Below are 17,026 nucleotides of genomic sequence, written 5' to 3'. Positions count from 1 at the left end.
CTTATAAACTCTATTCCAATTATTAAGGAATTAGAATGCTTTATTGATTTTGTTTCATATCCAACTTGTCAATAATGTTGATAAATTGGCCAAAGATGGTATGGTTGGGGCAGGGAACATAGAAGTTGGAATACTAGAAAGACACTTTTAACTTAGTTAGTTGTATAAGCCCTTTTCAGTTTCCAGAAAATCACTAGAAAGTCATCTAGCGGAGTAAAAACTAAAGGTTGTGATCCCTTGTGTTTGGTTCATCAATGAGGACATTAGAGAAAAAAGCTCATTTTCTTGTTCTATTCATTTAGTTTGATAATAAATACTGTGAATATCACTCTATAAAATAAGTATGGAGATGTAGTTGGTGTGCGACTGTATTGATATGTTCCTGCGAGTCATGCTCAAACAAGCCACATTTAAATTAAAAGCGTAGACTATTTTAATCCTGACACTCTGCACTAGCGTAGGAGTTCAGCAATAAAAATAGACAAAGAGAAGTTTCAAGAAAACATCGAGTGACTCTGACTCAGTGGAACAACAAAACTCAGAAGAATATGCAAAAAACTTTTGAATATGGATATACAATTCCCAAATTATATATCTAAAATAAAATATGGTGAGCGGTCAGGGCTCAAGGTTGGAGAAGCATCACAGAAAATTATATAAGTTTGGGGTCAGTTTGCCTAAAATGTTTAGGAATCCTTGTCTTGGCATAAGGTATATTCTCCCAAGTCTCCTGTTATGACAATCTAGGGTTGGGCTGCACAGCATAAGACAAGGCATGGGGTTAGGTATAAGTAGAACAGAATGTGTAGATGATGCCCCAGAGTTTGCCAGAACTTTTAAAGTCATGTACTGAAATATAGTGAGATCTAGTGAGGTACAACACAATGAAAGCTGGGAACATTTCTGGGCAAAACCAAGGGCAAGACTTGTTAGGGACTAACTAGTCTCAGCCTCACACATCACTCCCATGAACCGTTCTTGTGCATATGGTAATGAAAATTGGAAATACTTCAGAAGTTTCAAAGTCTGATTGGTTCGATTCTACAGGATTTCTAGGAGGCATATGTGTCACGTTTTTTTTAAAGGCCCATCTGAAAACAAAGTGATCATGGCACTCTACTTCCCTCATGGAAGAAGGAAACTGTTGTGTTTACAACTGTGACAATAAGTGATTATAAGTATCAGCTGAACACTGGATTTTCCAAATTATTCAAAGTTCACAGTATAGACCCATTCATTTTCATGACTTTCTTAAAGGAATGATCTAAGTTTGCACACCAGCCTGTATTTGTAGGGACATCGACTATAAACTTTTTTAACACCGCTAAACCTGATTTTTGATCATTGGTTGCTTTACATGTCAATCAGACACCCTTTTGGGGATCCTTTGTCAATAATAGCTTCTTTGGAATCTAAATGATCTGCCATCAGTCTGAAGGTCTGGCTATGTATGGCTAGGGACTTAAAAAACACTTGAAGCATACAAGCAAAAACATTGAACAGTACAACCAGACCTAAATCCAGTAAGATAGCAGAGTGCAACAAAAGGTTATGTGTGTGCGTGTGTGTGTGTGAATATAGGGTTGAGTATTGTATCAGTTACGCAAGGATACTTCTTTATATCCAGGAACTTGAGCCTCAGTTTTACCATCCACCCTCCTTAGGTGCTTTTTTCCTTCAAACTGCTCCAATTGACATCATTCATCTATGAAGGTTAGACCACAGTGAATGAAGAGTACCTGTCCGTAGGCCACTGTGTTCTTCCTGAATTTAATCCTTCTTTAATATCAAGCAATTCTGCCTCGGAGCACAAGGGTTATGTTATAGCTTTAAGATAAATGATAAGGTTATATAAATATGCTTGATTAAATACGTTATCAATCCTGTAGTTACAGCTCATTAAAGTGATTTGTACGGCAGATTCTCATCACAGAAAAAAAAAGAGCTTTGAATTTGTGTAATTCATTTAGTGAGATATAGTGAGGTATGAACAGCACAATGAAACCGGGGAAAAATTCAGGGTGGACCAAGGCCAGAACAGAAAACACTGGTAGGAAAATTGTCAGCTGACCTACGCACACATACACGTAAAAACAAAAACAATTTTGTTTTTACAACTCTTTGTTGAATTTACTTAATTCAGATGCATCCATTGGTCTTCAGTATTAACAGATAATGTATTCTAATACAATGACAAATACAAACATGTACAGGCGACTGCATTATTCAGTGCAATTTCTTTTAAAGGAGGTGTGCCCTAAATGTTCATAAGACATCTGGTTAAAACTAGAGACATGAAATTAAAACCAACCAACCAACAAAATCCCATATGATTTATTTTCATCCAGGTGTGGAAAATCAAATAAGAAACTGGTGAGACAAGGAAAGGCCAAGATTGTGGCATTGTGTGATTCCTTTACTGACTGGTCAGGGTTTTCATGGTTTAAATTAGGCTCCTAGAATTTGGGAAATAGAAGGAACTAAAAGTAGTAAGTGCTAATTGAGAGTGATGTTGCTGAGTTTAAGGAACTGAACCAGAATTCACAGATTGTGTTGACAATGTTGAATTTTCTACATTTAAGATTTTTTTTAAAAAATCCTTCTTGTTTAGGCCATACCCACTTTCCACTTCAGTTTTATCTTAGAATAATCCATTTTTTGGTTGAACTCAACAACTGTCAACAAAAATGTCTCCACTGACTGATTTATGATGCTAACCTTGAACATCCCTATAAATTCAACCTGAGAATGCGTTCAGGTAATGAGTTACACATTATCTTCATCATTCTCTCCTCTGCTGGAAACTCCTCCATACGTAATGGGAAGTAACCCACATATTTTTGCCACTCAGTTGGTTTGCATATGGCTCTCTGATGCTTGCTATATGTCTACTAAAGGTAGAGTATTTATGTGCTTTAGTGAAATACTGTAGCATGGGAGACGGAGGAGGAAATGGGTTTAATAACTCACTATGAAGGCCATTTGTTTTTTTTTGTTTTTTTTCCGTGTGTTGGCTCTGTCAGAGTGATATCATTTTGGACTTATAGTGTATGTTCTTTTTAGATAGCTTTACAGCCAAGCTTATTTACCAAATGTGCTGCTTCTTTCTCTTTATCCAGCTTTGATGTGATAAATTTTCTACCACCTTCTTATAAAAAGTAAATAGTCTTCTTTTCACCAAATAGGGAATTTATTTCTCCCTTTTGGCCTCTGTGGCATTTTCCTGATGATAAAAAGTAGTTTGATGCTTTTTCAGCAGCTATTACCAAGCCATTGATGCTAATAAGTTGGCAGATGAGCTTTCATGATGTTTATTTGCAGAGTGAATTACCACTGTAGCAGGTCAAAGGCGCAGGCTGAACGACATTGCATTTACATCAGGCGTCACCAGTTTGTGTATATATGTATGTGTGGGTGCTGCAGAGAGCACGCTTGGGTGATTGTGAGGTTTAAAGTGCTATCAGGTTCATGCAAATTTAACATCTTTCTTTTGCTTTTTTCAGGACCCAGTTATAGTGTATTGCTTTGTTGGTATGGCAGTATAGCTATTATGATTTTAACTGATTCAGAGAGTGATCAGTGTGATATTTGTCACATCATTTAACACTAATCTTTGTGCTGTTTGGACCTTTGCCCAGTTTTGGTGAGTAGTTGTGTGTCTTATGTCTGTCGGTTGTGTTTTGTCTATAGGCAGGAGGTGTACCACATGCAAAAGGAGCTGCTTAAGGAGAGAGCAAGATGTCAAAGCTTGCAAGAAGAGCTTGAAAATCCCATGAATGTTCATCGCTGGAGAAGACTAGAGGTGTGTACTCTATATGGGTATAAAGCCCTGGCTACTTGGAGTATATCAGGCAGGAGTGTCCAATCGTATCTACAAAGGGCTGGTGTGGGTGCAGGTTTTCATTCCAACCTAGCAGAAGCCACACCTGATTCTATCAAAAGCCAAGCTCAACTAAATAAACAACTGAAATCAGGTGTGGCTCCTGCTTGATTAATATGCAAATCTGTGGCCCTTTGTGGATAAGATTGAACACCCCTGATCTCAGGGATTGCCAGTCTTACCAGAATCCTTCATGTCACCTGAGAATACATTATATTTTATCATGTATAAAATCACTACAGGTTATATATATCCTGTCTGAACTAACATGTTCCTAAGGATTCCATTATATCCTGTGGGATATTTCAGTATGGAGAGACTTTAGTTATCTGTCATCTCTTGCTATAATATAGATGAAATATAAACGACTTATCAGAAAAACAAACTTTGTAAAGATGTAAGTTTATTGAAGTTCTTGCAAAGATAAAGCCTAAATATGTATGGTCACATGACCTACTACCGTAATGCACCACATCCACAAACCCTTCAAGCACCATTGCTTAACAGACATATATCTGGAAATTTTTATCCTGTTCATATAATACATAACTGTATGGATTCTGGGTGTAACAATTCACCGACTCATATCACCCAACCAGTATCTACTGGGAGGCAAGTAAATCAATAAAAGAAATCTTTATTTTGGCCAACCCAAAATTTATACTTTACTAATGATGCAAAGTTAAATGCATCTTCAGTCACATTTTCTCTCCATTGCTTTCTAATTTTTTCGCTCCCTAAAGAAATGTGAAGGGGGCATGACCTACCACTGCTTAATTGCCTGGCACTGAATACAGGATAAATGACTAATCTGGGGGCAGATTCGATCCTCCGTCTTCCTAATTTCAGCCTAGTCTTGAACTTGGATCCTCTTATGGGATAATGTAATGGTTCAGTTGGTTTCAAATGGAAATTTCTATTCAGTTTTATTTGTAAGGCACTTTTTAGAAAAGACTTTGTGGAGAAGAACCAAATTTACAGAAATCTTGTTCTAGCTTGTGCTGAGCAAGCCAGTGGTAAGAGTGGACATGAGGAAGTCACCTAAACCGGAACGAACACTTAAAAAGTAACCTCTTCTGGGTGACACTGGATAGAGGGATTAAAAAATTACTACAATATAGTGTTGTAGAAATATAAAGAAAGTACAAATAGGAGGCCTGGGATGAATCTTTTATGATTGCAGCAGCAGTTTGTAACATCTGGGACCCCCGCCCTATGCGGGGCTCGACCCCAGACGCCCGTGGTGTGTGTGCGCACGCCAGCACACGGTATAATGAGACCCATGCGCAGGATTCAGCGAAGCACTGCTTTTATTACATTTAAGACGCGACATAGGGAAACAAACGTAACACTAGACTTGCGTGGTTAACTAAACAAAACAAAACCTAGACCTTAGCTTGGACATGGAACCTAGCAAACAAAACCCCAACAGAAACCACAGTACAGATAACAATCATGGACAAGGACACAAACACAAGGATCCCTATTTATAGGGGTAGACATTAGGGCTAATGGGATACAGGTGACACAATCAGGATAGGAACAATAGGAAGGGCGTAACAAAAGACACACAAAGAAGCAGGCTTCCAAGGTTCACCTGCCAGCGCCCTCTCTGGGCCTGGCAGGGAACTGTCCAGCTGTTCCTGACAGTTCTTAGATGCAAACATAATTAACAGCAAATCATCAGGGAGGAGTGAATACAGACTGTCTCATACGAAATGTAACTTAATTTAGATGTTATACTTCCAACATTCATAACTAAATGCTTGAATTTAATTTATTAATTTGATTTATTAATAGTTTTATTTATTTATTTATTAATATTTTTATTTATTTATTTATTTATTTATTTATTTACTCTAGTGGCATCATTGATTAAAGGATAGCCATTAAATCTTATAGTACGGTCAACACTTTATTGCTAAATGATATAAATTGCATCATACTGTAATGTATCATATTGTTTCATCAGTCTGTTGATCATAAACAGACACCTAGTGGAAGTTGCTATTAGTGGCCCTTAGCCTATACATGTTCTCAGTTCTCTTGTGATAGTTAAAGACATCAGACATTTGTCCCACAGCTCCTTGAGAAACTGAGGTTACGGAAAATGGCCTTAAAGTCACCACATTTAAGGGCAGAGTTTTAATCTCTTTCATTCTGTCTCCTCGCCTCATTTCTGATTCCCTCTCTATAACTCTCTCTCTTTTTCTTCTTTCCCTCTAAATGGTTTCCCTGCAGGCGAGTGACCCGGGCACCTTTGAGCTGATCCAGAAGATTCACTCTCTTCAGCGGCGCCTGATATCCAAAAGCGAGGAGGTAGTGGAGAAAGAGCTTCTGCTCCAGGTAAACATCCTGCTTTTATTCTCAACCCGCAACAATCCGTCACGTCCTATTGGCTGCTGATGACTCATCAAGCACTTGTGGGGTCGGGTCACTCAGAGAATCGATTTGCGAAGGCCTTGTGAAGAGACTCTCTCTGTCACAAAGCTTTCTAAAGAAGAACAGCTTTATTTAACACTCAGTTTCTGTTCACTACTTAGGAATACAAGTAATCTTGACCTAGGCAATATCTTTTGATTTTATATACAGTATACTAAACAAATTCATTAGATGAATTCATGTCAGTGAATGACATTTTCCAATTACTCTTGATGGAAAATGATAAAAAAAAATAGCCATTAAGCCCCTTGAAGTTTGGGTTTGGGCTTTTTAAGAGAACAAAAAACTCAAAATTAGCCCATTTTACTACAAAAATTGCCCAAAACTAACCCAAACTTTTAAGAGAACAAAAAACTCAAAATTAGCCCATTTTACTAAAAAAATTGCCCAAAACTAACCCAAACTTTCATGGCTAAGATGGGTTTGTTCTCTTTATTTGGGCTACAAAGAATGGGGAAATAACACTTATTTCCCAGGAAAAAGAAAAAAGTATAAATTTGTTACATTGTGATATTTAACAGAATAAACCATATTTATGAAAATACATGCAAGATACATTTTCATATGCCCAGTTATATTCCAAATGCCAGGCAAGATTGATTTGATCATGGTGATGTTGAAAGCTTTCCATTTTTGATCGGTTCCTATGAATAATAACTGTGAATATACCATTCCCGATCAGATAAAAGTTGAAAAATTATGTGTAAGCTCACATTTTGGCATAGTGGATTGTAATGCTGCCAATTAATCATGGCATAAGCAATCGTTTCAAAACAGCACCCAAATCAAGCATTTGTTAATTTGTTTTATCATCCATTTGCCTTCATTAAGTGTTTTATACTGATCAAGGTCCTGGTATATGTGGAGGCCACACACACACACACACAAACTATCTACTGACATTCTTTTCAGAGGCAGAGACCATGAACTTTGGTAAGAACACACAAACTCCACACAGACAGTAACCAAACCCCAGGATCAAATTGGAGACCACAAAGCTGTGAGTTTCTTTTATGAAAATCCAAAATATGTAAATTCATTCAGTGACTAATGCGTATAGATCACAATGTCTTCTATACTTAAAGGGCAAAACATGCTGGTCTTAAGATGTAACAGTGAAAACTATAAAGTCTATAAGGTGAAATAAATACAGTTGCAATATAGCAAAGTCAGATAGCTAAGCTATAGTTGTTGATATTGTTTACTGTGAAATAGAGGGGAACATGTGGAGTGGAACCAATTTTTGGCAAGGTAAATTTATAACAAAGCTATTGTTATAGTACACAGTTGCGAAGGCAGCATGTCAATGTTCTCTATGCTTTTAAAAGCACTTCACAAAAGAATGGGAAAGGTAATAGAATTATAAAGAACACGTTTAAATGGAATCTGCAGTTCTTATGTAGTTTCACTTTAGAGAATAACTCAACATTTTAACAGAGAGGAATCTGAGGTTAGTCTTTTCTCTATTGATGCAGTTTGAATTTAACTGATTTTGAAATTATGAACTCAACAGCATATCTTCATATCATCTATTTTTTAACAAAAAAACCTTCAAAGTATTACTTAAGCATGTTATTTATAAATATTAAAAATACATTTAAAAATTATATATTAAAGGTACATGGTTTATGTTTATGTTTAATTTTAGGAACTTACTGCTGAAGTTAAATGCTACTAACTTTTGAAAATAAAGTTTCTTAAAAGAGTCAGGGTGTATGATTCTATGATGAACCTTTAACATTCATAGAGCATTTCCTTTACACAAAAGGTTGTTTGTAGTGGACAAAAGGTTCTTTAGACTATAAAAATCTTTATGCCACTAAGAAAAAAGGGGTTCATTTACTGAAAGGTTCTCTGGGGAACCTTCAATGGTTCTTCTATGGCAAGAAAACTTCTTTTTCTTTTTGTTTTTTCTGGCACTTTTATTTTTAAGAATGTTGGGCAAATAGGCAATGCCACTAAAAATTAAACTGGATGGACACCATTCACATTTTTATTCAACTCCAAAAAGCAGTTTGACTGTGTTAAGGTAAGTTTAGTACTGTTGAGTGTAGTTAGAAAGTGTGCATTGAGCAGACGGAGGATGAGCAAAACGGCCATGGAAAAGTCTGTGGACTGCAGTATTTGCATATGGCAACACACCAGTATCATCTGGCATCTTTTTTTTGTCTTTTTCACTGCCATGCTGTCTGTTTATTCCATCCTATCCTGATTACCATCCAAGGAGTTTTAATCCTATTTTGATACATGTTGATTTGTTTTTTTGCCTGTCTGTACTGTTTGGAGAGTCACTGGCCATGGTGCTGAACTGGTGTGGGTAAGTTGTACCCCAGTCAGGGGCTAGGCATTACAGTTTTTTACCCCATACTTTTAAAGTAATCAGTATTGTGGTGTTGGCACCTTGCCTGACCAGTGAAGGCCTGACACAAACTTTGCTTTGTAGAAGACAATTTAGAATTAGTCCCTGATCAGGTGTTTGAACCTAGCACTCTAGAGTGACCCTGCCTGCAATTTAATTTGTGGTCTTGGGACTGTCTCTTCCCTGGAAATGTGATGTGCAGTGCTAAGAACCAAGGTTCAGGTCATTCACTCTAGCAATCTATTGAAGCTAAGCAGGCCAACAGTAAGGAGAAAGAGTGCCTTAAGATGTAATATCCAAGGTCATGAGATGGTCTGTCTCCCTACTCTGATCTGCAGAAGACAAGGTTTGAGTGATGAATACCACCAACTGCTATCATCTCACTGCTTAAGAAAAGACCACACCTAGCATTCTGTTCGATGGGCTTATTTACAGCATCATTCTGTAAGCTCATTTAACTGCTGGAGCACTTTTTTGGAGTCCAACACATCTTTTTATAGGATATGACAAGACACATATGTAGCTTCTCACTAGTTCCCCCATCACATAGCCAAGTAGGGTGAGGGCTTGGACATGCTTCCTCCACAGCCACTTTTTGAATTGTTGCTCTTTCTATGTTACATGGCAGCTGGACATACTTAAAGGAAAGCCTGAACTCATAGCAGACTACAATGGCATAGTGTCATTCTGGTAGACAGGAGAGGGCGTAAGGACATCCACACAACATGGGATCCACACAACATGGTCAGTTTTGCTTTTTTTGACTACACGCCATAGTTGGCAGTGGAATCATTGGGATTCAATCTGCATAGGGTGAATAGTTTTTTGTTGAACCACTAGGAGGCCATTACTACCCTTCTTGAGTGCCAGCAAGAGAGGATTATCCTGAACCTCCTCTTTGATAACATGTACATTTCTTGTGGTTGCTCTCCATGTGGCTGGTTTGGTTTCTGGCCATGGTGATAAACTTGCATATTGCTGAACCCCAGGGACTGTGGTACCCAGCATTGTGGTCTCCTCACTTTAGTCTTGAGCACAGTGCACAGGGCTGAGCTGCTTTGAGTGCATGAAAACAAGAAAGCCAGTCTTTTAGAAGACTTGGAAAATTCAGCACAATACAATGTCAAGAACCACCTGGGTAACGTCCTTCACCATGGCAATCCACTGCAGGGAAGCACGGGCTAGGATGAAGGTTAAAGGTAATATCCGAGGTCCTACACAGCTCATTGTGAGGGCCTTAACTGATGACTGATGCACTCCAGCAAATGCTCTTTAACCCCTATTTTCTGCTGAAAGGACTACTATCTACTCTGTTTTGATGTGTCCATCTGCAAGATCAGTTACTGACATAAGACAAGGTTAATGAGAAGTCAGTTCTTACTACGGTGCTACATCAATCATTTACTGACCGGTTGTTGAGAATCAACCATTAAACAAAAAATCTGAATTTGTGTAATTTAAAGGCTTGAAATGTGCTTCTAAGACAAACCTAAACACTAGAGCTGGTTTCTACATACATGGATAATTTTAGATGTGCTATTGCAGAAAATTTAAAAATGGAGAAAGTGTGAGTGCATGTATGCCAAGAAGGAGGGTGACAAAGAACAGGATTTGAGAAGTGTATGATACATGGTCATATGATTAAAATGCTCAAAATCTTCAGTCATAGCCTTAAGTCAAGAAAGACGATGCATGTAATCTATTTACATTATCCTGCTTTCCATAACCACAGGCCGCTATTTGTTTCAAATCAAGACAACCAGAACCACTGTACTATTATCTGTGTGGTCATGCTTAATTTGCTGGGCATATGTGTATGATTCAGTGATGCATGGAGGCTGTCTGATAATAGCTGTCACTCTGATGCTGTTATGTTTGACAAGCATGAACAGCAGTGTCTTTGATATGCCATATTAGTCCAATAATTGTCTGTACTCTGAAATTAGATCTACAGTTCTGGGGTTGGGATTCTGTTGGAGATGACAAGTATTGAAATACCGTGTTATGTGTCTATTCATAGAAATATAATGCCTCAACTGGTTTATTTGACACTTGAATAACAGCTGTGCTGCATACCTGGGGATTGTCTGACCACATTTGACTTAGCTAAATGACAAGTGCTTGTCCAAATGTCCTTAGTATTGACAAGTGCTCACTATTGACCTTGTGGTTGGCTAAGCTGCTTGTCAATACTAAAGGGTCAAAAACATTTCAACATTTGGAAAGACAATTAAAACCACATAATCGCCGTCACTAATATTGCCCATCCTAAATCATACAACTAATAAACTAGTTCCAGAGTGAGTGAGTGACTGAGGCTCTGTCCACACAAATGCAGTTATTTTCAGAACCGCAGCTTTTTTATGCGGTTTGGCCGTTTGTCCACACGCAAACGCAGCATCAGGTCACTGAAACCGAACATTTTTGAAAACTCCTGCCAGGGTGAAGATTTTCATAAACTCTGGTTGCAGTGTTATTGTGTAGACAGCGAAACCGGAGATTTTTGGCTTGTGATGTTAGCATACGCACCACACGTCTCCTTTGTTTGACGTCAGATTGTGCGCCGCTATCTCCTTTGTTTACATGAAACGAGTCTCTATAACACGTATAATACGAACCAGTAATAACATTTTCTCAGGCTTCTGATTGGCCAACATGGCTTTACGGTTGAGATTATATCGCCACCTGTTGGTTTGGCATGCTCTTGACAGCGCTTCAGACCGTGTTTTTGCATTTTCATGTGGACAGAGATTTTTTTTAAACCGTGCTTGTGTGGACGAGATTTTTTTTAAAAGCGAAGGAGGAAAAGATCTGTTTATAAAAATACCTGTGTACGTGTGGATTAAGCCAGAGTTATTCAGTCAATCCCTTCCTTCCTTCCCTCCCTCCCTCCTTCCCTCTATCATTCATCCATCCATCCATCCCTTCCTTCCTTCCTTCCTTCCTTGCTTCCTTCCTTTCTTCCTTCCTTCATCCACCCTTCATCATTCATTCCCTTCATCATTCACTCCCTCCCTCCCTCCCTCCCTCTATTCATTCCTTCCTCAATCCATCCTCAATCCATCCATCCAGGCCCAAGCACCAATTTTTGTCACTAACAGTCCCAAGTCATACAACTTCCAGACCTTCCAAGTCCTTTCCTTTCCTTCACCAAAGGTGCATAGACCCCCTACTATAATTGTGTATTCTTGCTATTATTATTATTGTTTTTAATTAATTAATTTTTTTATTAATTTTTTATTTTTTATTGTATCTCTGCTCTTTTTTCTTCTTTCTTTGTTTGCTTCTTCCATTCTGTCTCTAGATTACTTTCTGAACTGAGACCTTTGCGTTCTAAAAGCTTTATCATTAATATTTATATATCTGTACCTTTAATAAATTAGTTCTGTTGTGTTCTATTATGCCGTGCCATGCTTGTCTGTGTGGTGTAAATTTCGTTCTAAATGCTCCCTAGTGATCATATAATATATTAATTATACATGGAAGCACATAGCCATTTGGGATTCAACTCCACAGAGAAAGCAGTGTTGTAAATATATTTTCAGTGTTCACTTTGATTATATTGTAAGTAAGGAAAAAAACATATTAAAATAATCAGCAATGATATGAGGAGAAATTGATCATCTTCATCGATCATCTTCCAATTTACCAGCAATTACATTTTTAATATATTAAATGACACATACCACTTCAAGTTAATCTACACCTTTATCAAATTTATCATTTAACCTGTCTTTAGTGAGACCTTAGATCTTATATACAGGATGTGTTTATAACATTTATTTGTTTATGTGAGAACATCATATTAATTATGCTTTGGCATGAGACTTAAAATTTCTATGTTAAAATTAAATGTTAAAATGTCTTAAAATTAAAAAAAAAAAACTATAAAAGAATAAACAAGAATAAATTGTAGCCTAGTTGGAACCATATAATTTCTTTGCTGTATGAATTAGAAAGCCCTGCCAGGCTGCCTGCTTCACCAGCAGTCCTCTGATGTTTTCATTTAATGGAGTATGTTTGCACAGACCACACTCTCGAGCATACTTAATGGAAGAATATTCATAGGTGAAATTAGGGTTTTAATATCCATCTGATGGAGCTGGAGAGTGTTTAATGTAGATTTGTACCTTATTAACTCACAATTATTTAACACTTTGTATGAATGTGTCTGTGTTTCATGTGTGTGTAGGAGAAGGAGAAGCTGTATGTCGAACTGAAGCACATATTAGCTCGTCAGCCCGGTCCAGAGGCAGCTGAACAACTCCAGATCTACCAGCAAACACTGAGGGAAAAGACCAAACAGCTCAAGGTACGCCCGAGTCTCTCTTTCTTGTACTCCCTCACTCTCTTTCTCTTTGTTTCTCCCTACTCCATGATTTACTCTTTCACTTTTAAAGGGACAGCCAATCCACTCTGAGCCGCACTCCCCCTCACGCCCCCGCCTCAAAATGTCATGCCGCAGTGAGGGCTTTTATCAGATCATAAATCATTTTCCCACTTTTTTCCCCCCTCTCTGTACTCACCCCTCACTCTCTCCATCATGGGTATGAATAATTAGTTACCCTTCTGCCTAATTAAGAGCTCTTGTGCCTGGTCACAAATGGCTAGAACTAACATCGTCTGGGATTTTCAGTCACGACTGTAGCTTTTTGGATGGCCTAATTCTTTCATCTAAAAAAAAAAAAGAGACCTGGATGCAACAATCTCCTTTCACTAATCTGCTTTTGGCAAAACATCGCTTGGACAGGACTGTGTTAGAGAAAGTAAGTGCCGAAAGCTAGATAATCACAAACCTTATATGAGAACCCAATAGAGAACCACAGGGGCAATGGCCTCTTAGGCAAAATGTGTAACTGATATTAAGACACAAAGAACAGTAACAAATGTAACACAAACTCAAGTAATATTTGTGGAGATAAGAGATAAGAGTCTTTCAGCACCACACAGGTACATTGCGTTCACCCCAGTTGTGCTCATGAAATAAGGCTCATTTCTCCTTTTCTCGGCTGTACTTAAAGACAGTCAGGCTTTCAGTTCACCTGATAACACACTATTCTTACAACCCTTTTGGGGTTTTTTTTGGCTAAAAACAAGTTAATATCAGACTTCTTGTGTCAATAGAAAGGGAAGGTTGTACATAAATCAAAGTGACCAGACACCAGATTTGTTATTTTTGTGCATTTGTATTGACAAGCATAGAAAATTAAGCTTGTTTTTGAATCAGGAATAGAGGAAAGCAATATTTCGATAACACCCTACCTTTTCCAAACATAACAAAAGAAAAATACAATATTTTCCATTTCTCTCTATGTTAAGCCAGTTATTATCTGGTATTTACACAGTGCAACTTTCTATGTGTGAAATCTCTATAAATATGTACAAAGAATATACTGAGGGTATGTAGCTTATGCACATAATTTAACGAGTTAGCTAAAAGCTGCACTATACAAAGTTCAAGACCTGGAAAATCCACTGCTAATGAACACTACATTATACAAAGTTCCAATGTAATGCCAAATGTCATAAGAGGTAACATAGTAATGAGAAGGACGCACTGAAATAAACAAGTAATACTGTAGGAGTCTAGTATCTCAAGAATCTGTGGATTTGTGAAATTTCTGATGGTGACAGAATATTGATATCTAGAGGGTAATCTTTTAGTTCGGCGCATCAGCTTCTCGTACACTTTACTTGAACTTTATTTTCCGAACACAAACACCATCAGTGCTTAAAGGAGATGCCATGGTTGTTAACTGACAAAACATAAAGTAAATAACCCATTCTCAAGATGAACTGGTACTATAGTGAAGAAATCACAAGCGAATAAAGTGAAAATCAACCTCTGCTCTTTTTATTTTGGTTAAAGTAGCCCTTCTTTCTAAATCAACATTAATTAGTCTTGCCCTTGAGTGTCTGAGTAATGAGTGTTTAATTCTTGAATAATAAATTAATTAAGATTTTTTATGCTATTCCACTCTGAATGATGTAGCTAATAGCTCTGAATGTCTACTCTTAGTTTGGGTGCTAGGTTTCACCTATGAAGACTGCATTCATTTTTAAAATAAATGACAGATAAGCTGACTTGAATATCAGAGAGCTGTCTATGGGAGTCATTTTGAAGCTGAAAAAGGAAGGGAAAGGCATTTATTGCACAAGCAATGGGTATAGCCAGTACAAAAATTTGGAAACCACGAGTGTATTAATATCTAGACAGGGAATTGGTCAGCCAAGGAAAACAGCAGTTGATGACAAACTTTGTGAAAGCTGTGAAGAAAATCATAAAAACAATAGCCAGTGCCTTCACCAACAATCTCCACAGGGCAGAGGTGAAGGTATCACAATCCACCATTCGAGTAAGACTCTGATCATGATTTAACACATACGAGTTCATCAGTCAAGCACGGTGGAGGTCATGTCATGGTTTGGGCTCACATGGCTGCTTCTGGAACAGGCTCATTAATGTTTATAGGTGATGTAACCCATGATGGTAGCAGAGGAATGAATTCAGAGGTGTCCATTAAAATATGTTCAAACAAAGGAATTTGTTGGTTAAAAAATATAACCAATGTATAATAAAATAATCTGTATAATAAGTGTATTTATCTAGTATTACACACAACACAGTTTCTATTAGCCCTTCTTTTTTCTATACGTATATATGTGTGTGTTCATTTGGTCAGACAGATATGTTGAAACAGTTTAATCACTTGTGTCTATTTTTCTTAAGGTCACACTTCACATGTCTCAACTTTATAGCACTGCTCATGGATCAGTTTTCCTCCCGGGGTTTTGTAACTGGTCAAACGAAATCTGGTTCAGCAAATTTGTTCAGAGAATGAGCCCAGGAGTCCCATTCAGTCCCATTCAGAAGTGCTGCTGCAGGCTCAGCTTTACGCTTTGCGGCGAGATTTTTATGGCCATGGCTAAATCTGATCTTACATCAGCACTCCTGCTCTGAGCTCCATTATGAGCGCAGGCCTGTTTATTTACCAGCTGAATGCTGAGGCTCCTAAATAAACCTGTTAAATGGGTCTCGCTGAATTAGTTCGCCTTTTTTTTTCTTTAATCGGCAGAAGAGACACTTTGCATCACAGAAACCTATTCAATTCAGCAGATACCTAACAGACCCCTCGGCTAGATAACACATTTGGGACCTTTTCTGCATTTTTTTTTCAACCTGCCTTTGTCTCAGTCCTTAAACATTGTATACACAAACACACACACACACACTCTCTCTCTCTTTAAATCCCTCCACTCTTCTTTCCTCTGTATCTTACCATTTTTCCAAGTTTCACTTTTTAACTAGAAGTTTAAATTCTGATAGACAGGACAGACTTAAAACCAATTAAGGGATATGAGAAACAGAGACATCCTGATGACTGCCAGTGTCCACTCAATTCAGCAGCTGGAAATTGCTGAAATGATTCCAAGAGACTCGCTTTATTCATCTGCCATGTAAATCAACTACATCTATTTTTGCCAAATTACCTTATACTAGCTCTATTCCCCTGTAATGAAAGGTCCCCATTAAGAACTCATATGATTGGACAAAATGTACTATTATAATAACAGTACAAATATTTTTTGCCAATATTTATGAATATAGGGCTCACTTGCAGTGAGGGGAAATAGGCATTCAAACAATTTTGTGTTTGTTATTGCATAGACTTTCAGTGCATAAAGTCAATCCTCTTCAAATTTCCACACAGAGCCTCATTTAATGAGCTGAATATTACCAAATTTATGTGTAAATCATTTATATAAGCTTTTACGCACACACATACACATTTTCATGAAAGTCCTATGAATTCAGAAAAACTTTCATATCCAGCATTTGTGTGTGTACATTTACACATAATCAGACTTAGGAGAAGTTCACTTTCAGAACAAAAATTCTACTTCTATGGTGCCCGCAAGTTTGAACTTCCAAAATGCAGTTTAAATGCAGCTTCAAAGGGATGTAAACAATCCCAGCCGAGGAAGAAGGTTCTTATCTAGCGAAGCGATCGGTCATTTTCTTAGAAAAATAAAAGATTGTATACGTTTTAACCACAAAAGCTTGTCTAGCACTAGCTCGGGGATGCACGCCCACGATGCTAAGTACTACATAATCACATTCGCTGCATTTTGGAAGTTTAAACTCGCAGGCACAGTTGAAGTCCACTATATGGAGAAAAATCCTGAAATGTTTTCCTCAAAAAACATAATTTCTTTAGGACTGAAGAAAGAAAGACATCTTGGATAACAAGGGGGTGAGTAAATTATTTGTATTATTTTTGTTCTGAAAGTGAACTTCTCCTTTAATGTAAATCTTAAATAATTGCCTCTAATCTTACTAAGAT

At 37.6% G+C, this 17,026-nt stretch overlaps 1 protein-coding gene across 1 annotated transcript in view; it reads left to right on the top strand.

The window, feature by feature from the left end:
• The window catches only part of LOC131346532 (cilia- and flagella-associated protein 58-like), a 116,381-nt gene that overhangs the window by 70,311 nt on the left and 29,044 nt on the right, over positions 1 to 17,026 (top strand). Inside the window, exons 14-16 of the mRNA XM_058380008.1 lie at positions 3,691 to 3,802; positions 6,122 to 6,226; positions 12,874 to 12,993. Coding sequence (XP_058235991.1) covers positions 3,691 to 3,802; positions 6,122 to 6,226; positions 12,874 to 12,993 — 337 coding nt within the window. The remainder of the gene's footprint in view (positions 1 to 3,690; positions 3,803 to 6,121; positions 6,227 to 12,873; positions 12,994 to 17,026) is intronic.

Source organism: Hemibagrus wyckioides, linkage group LG26 (assembly GCF_019097595.1).
Source record: "Hemibagrus wyckioides isolate EC202008001 linkage group LG26, SWU_Hwy_1.0, whole genome shotgun sequence".
Lineage (NCBI taxonomy): Eukaryota > Metazoa > Chordata > Actinopteri > Siluriformes > Bagridae > Hemibagrus > Hemibagrus wyckioides.
This window is presented reverse-complemented; position numbering and strand designations above follow the sequence as displayed.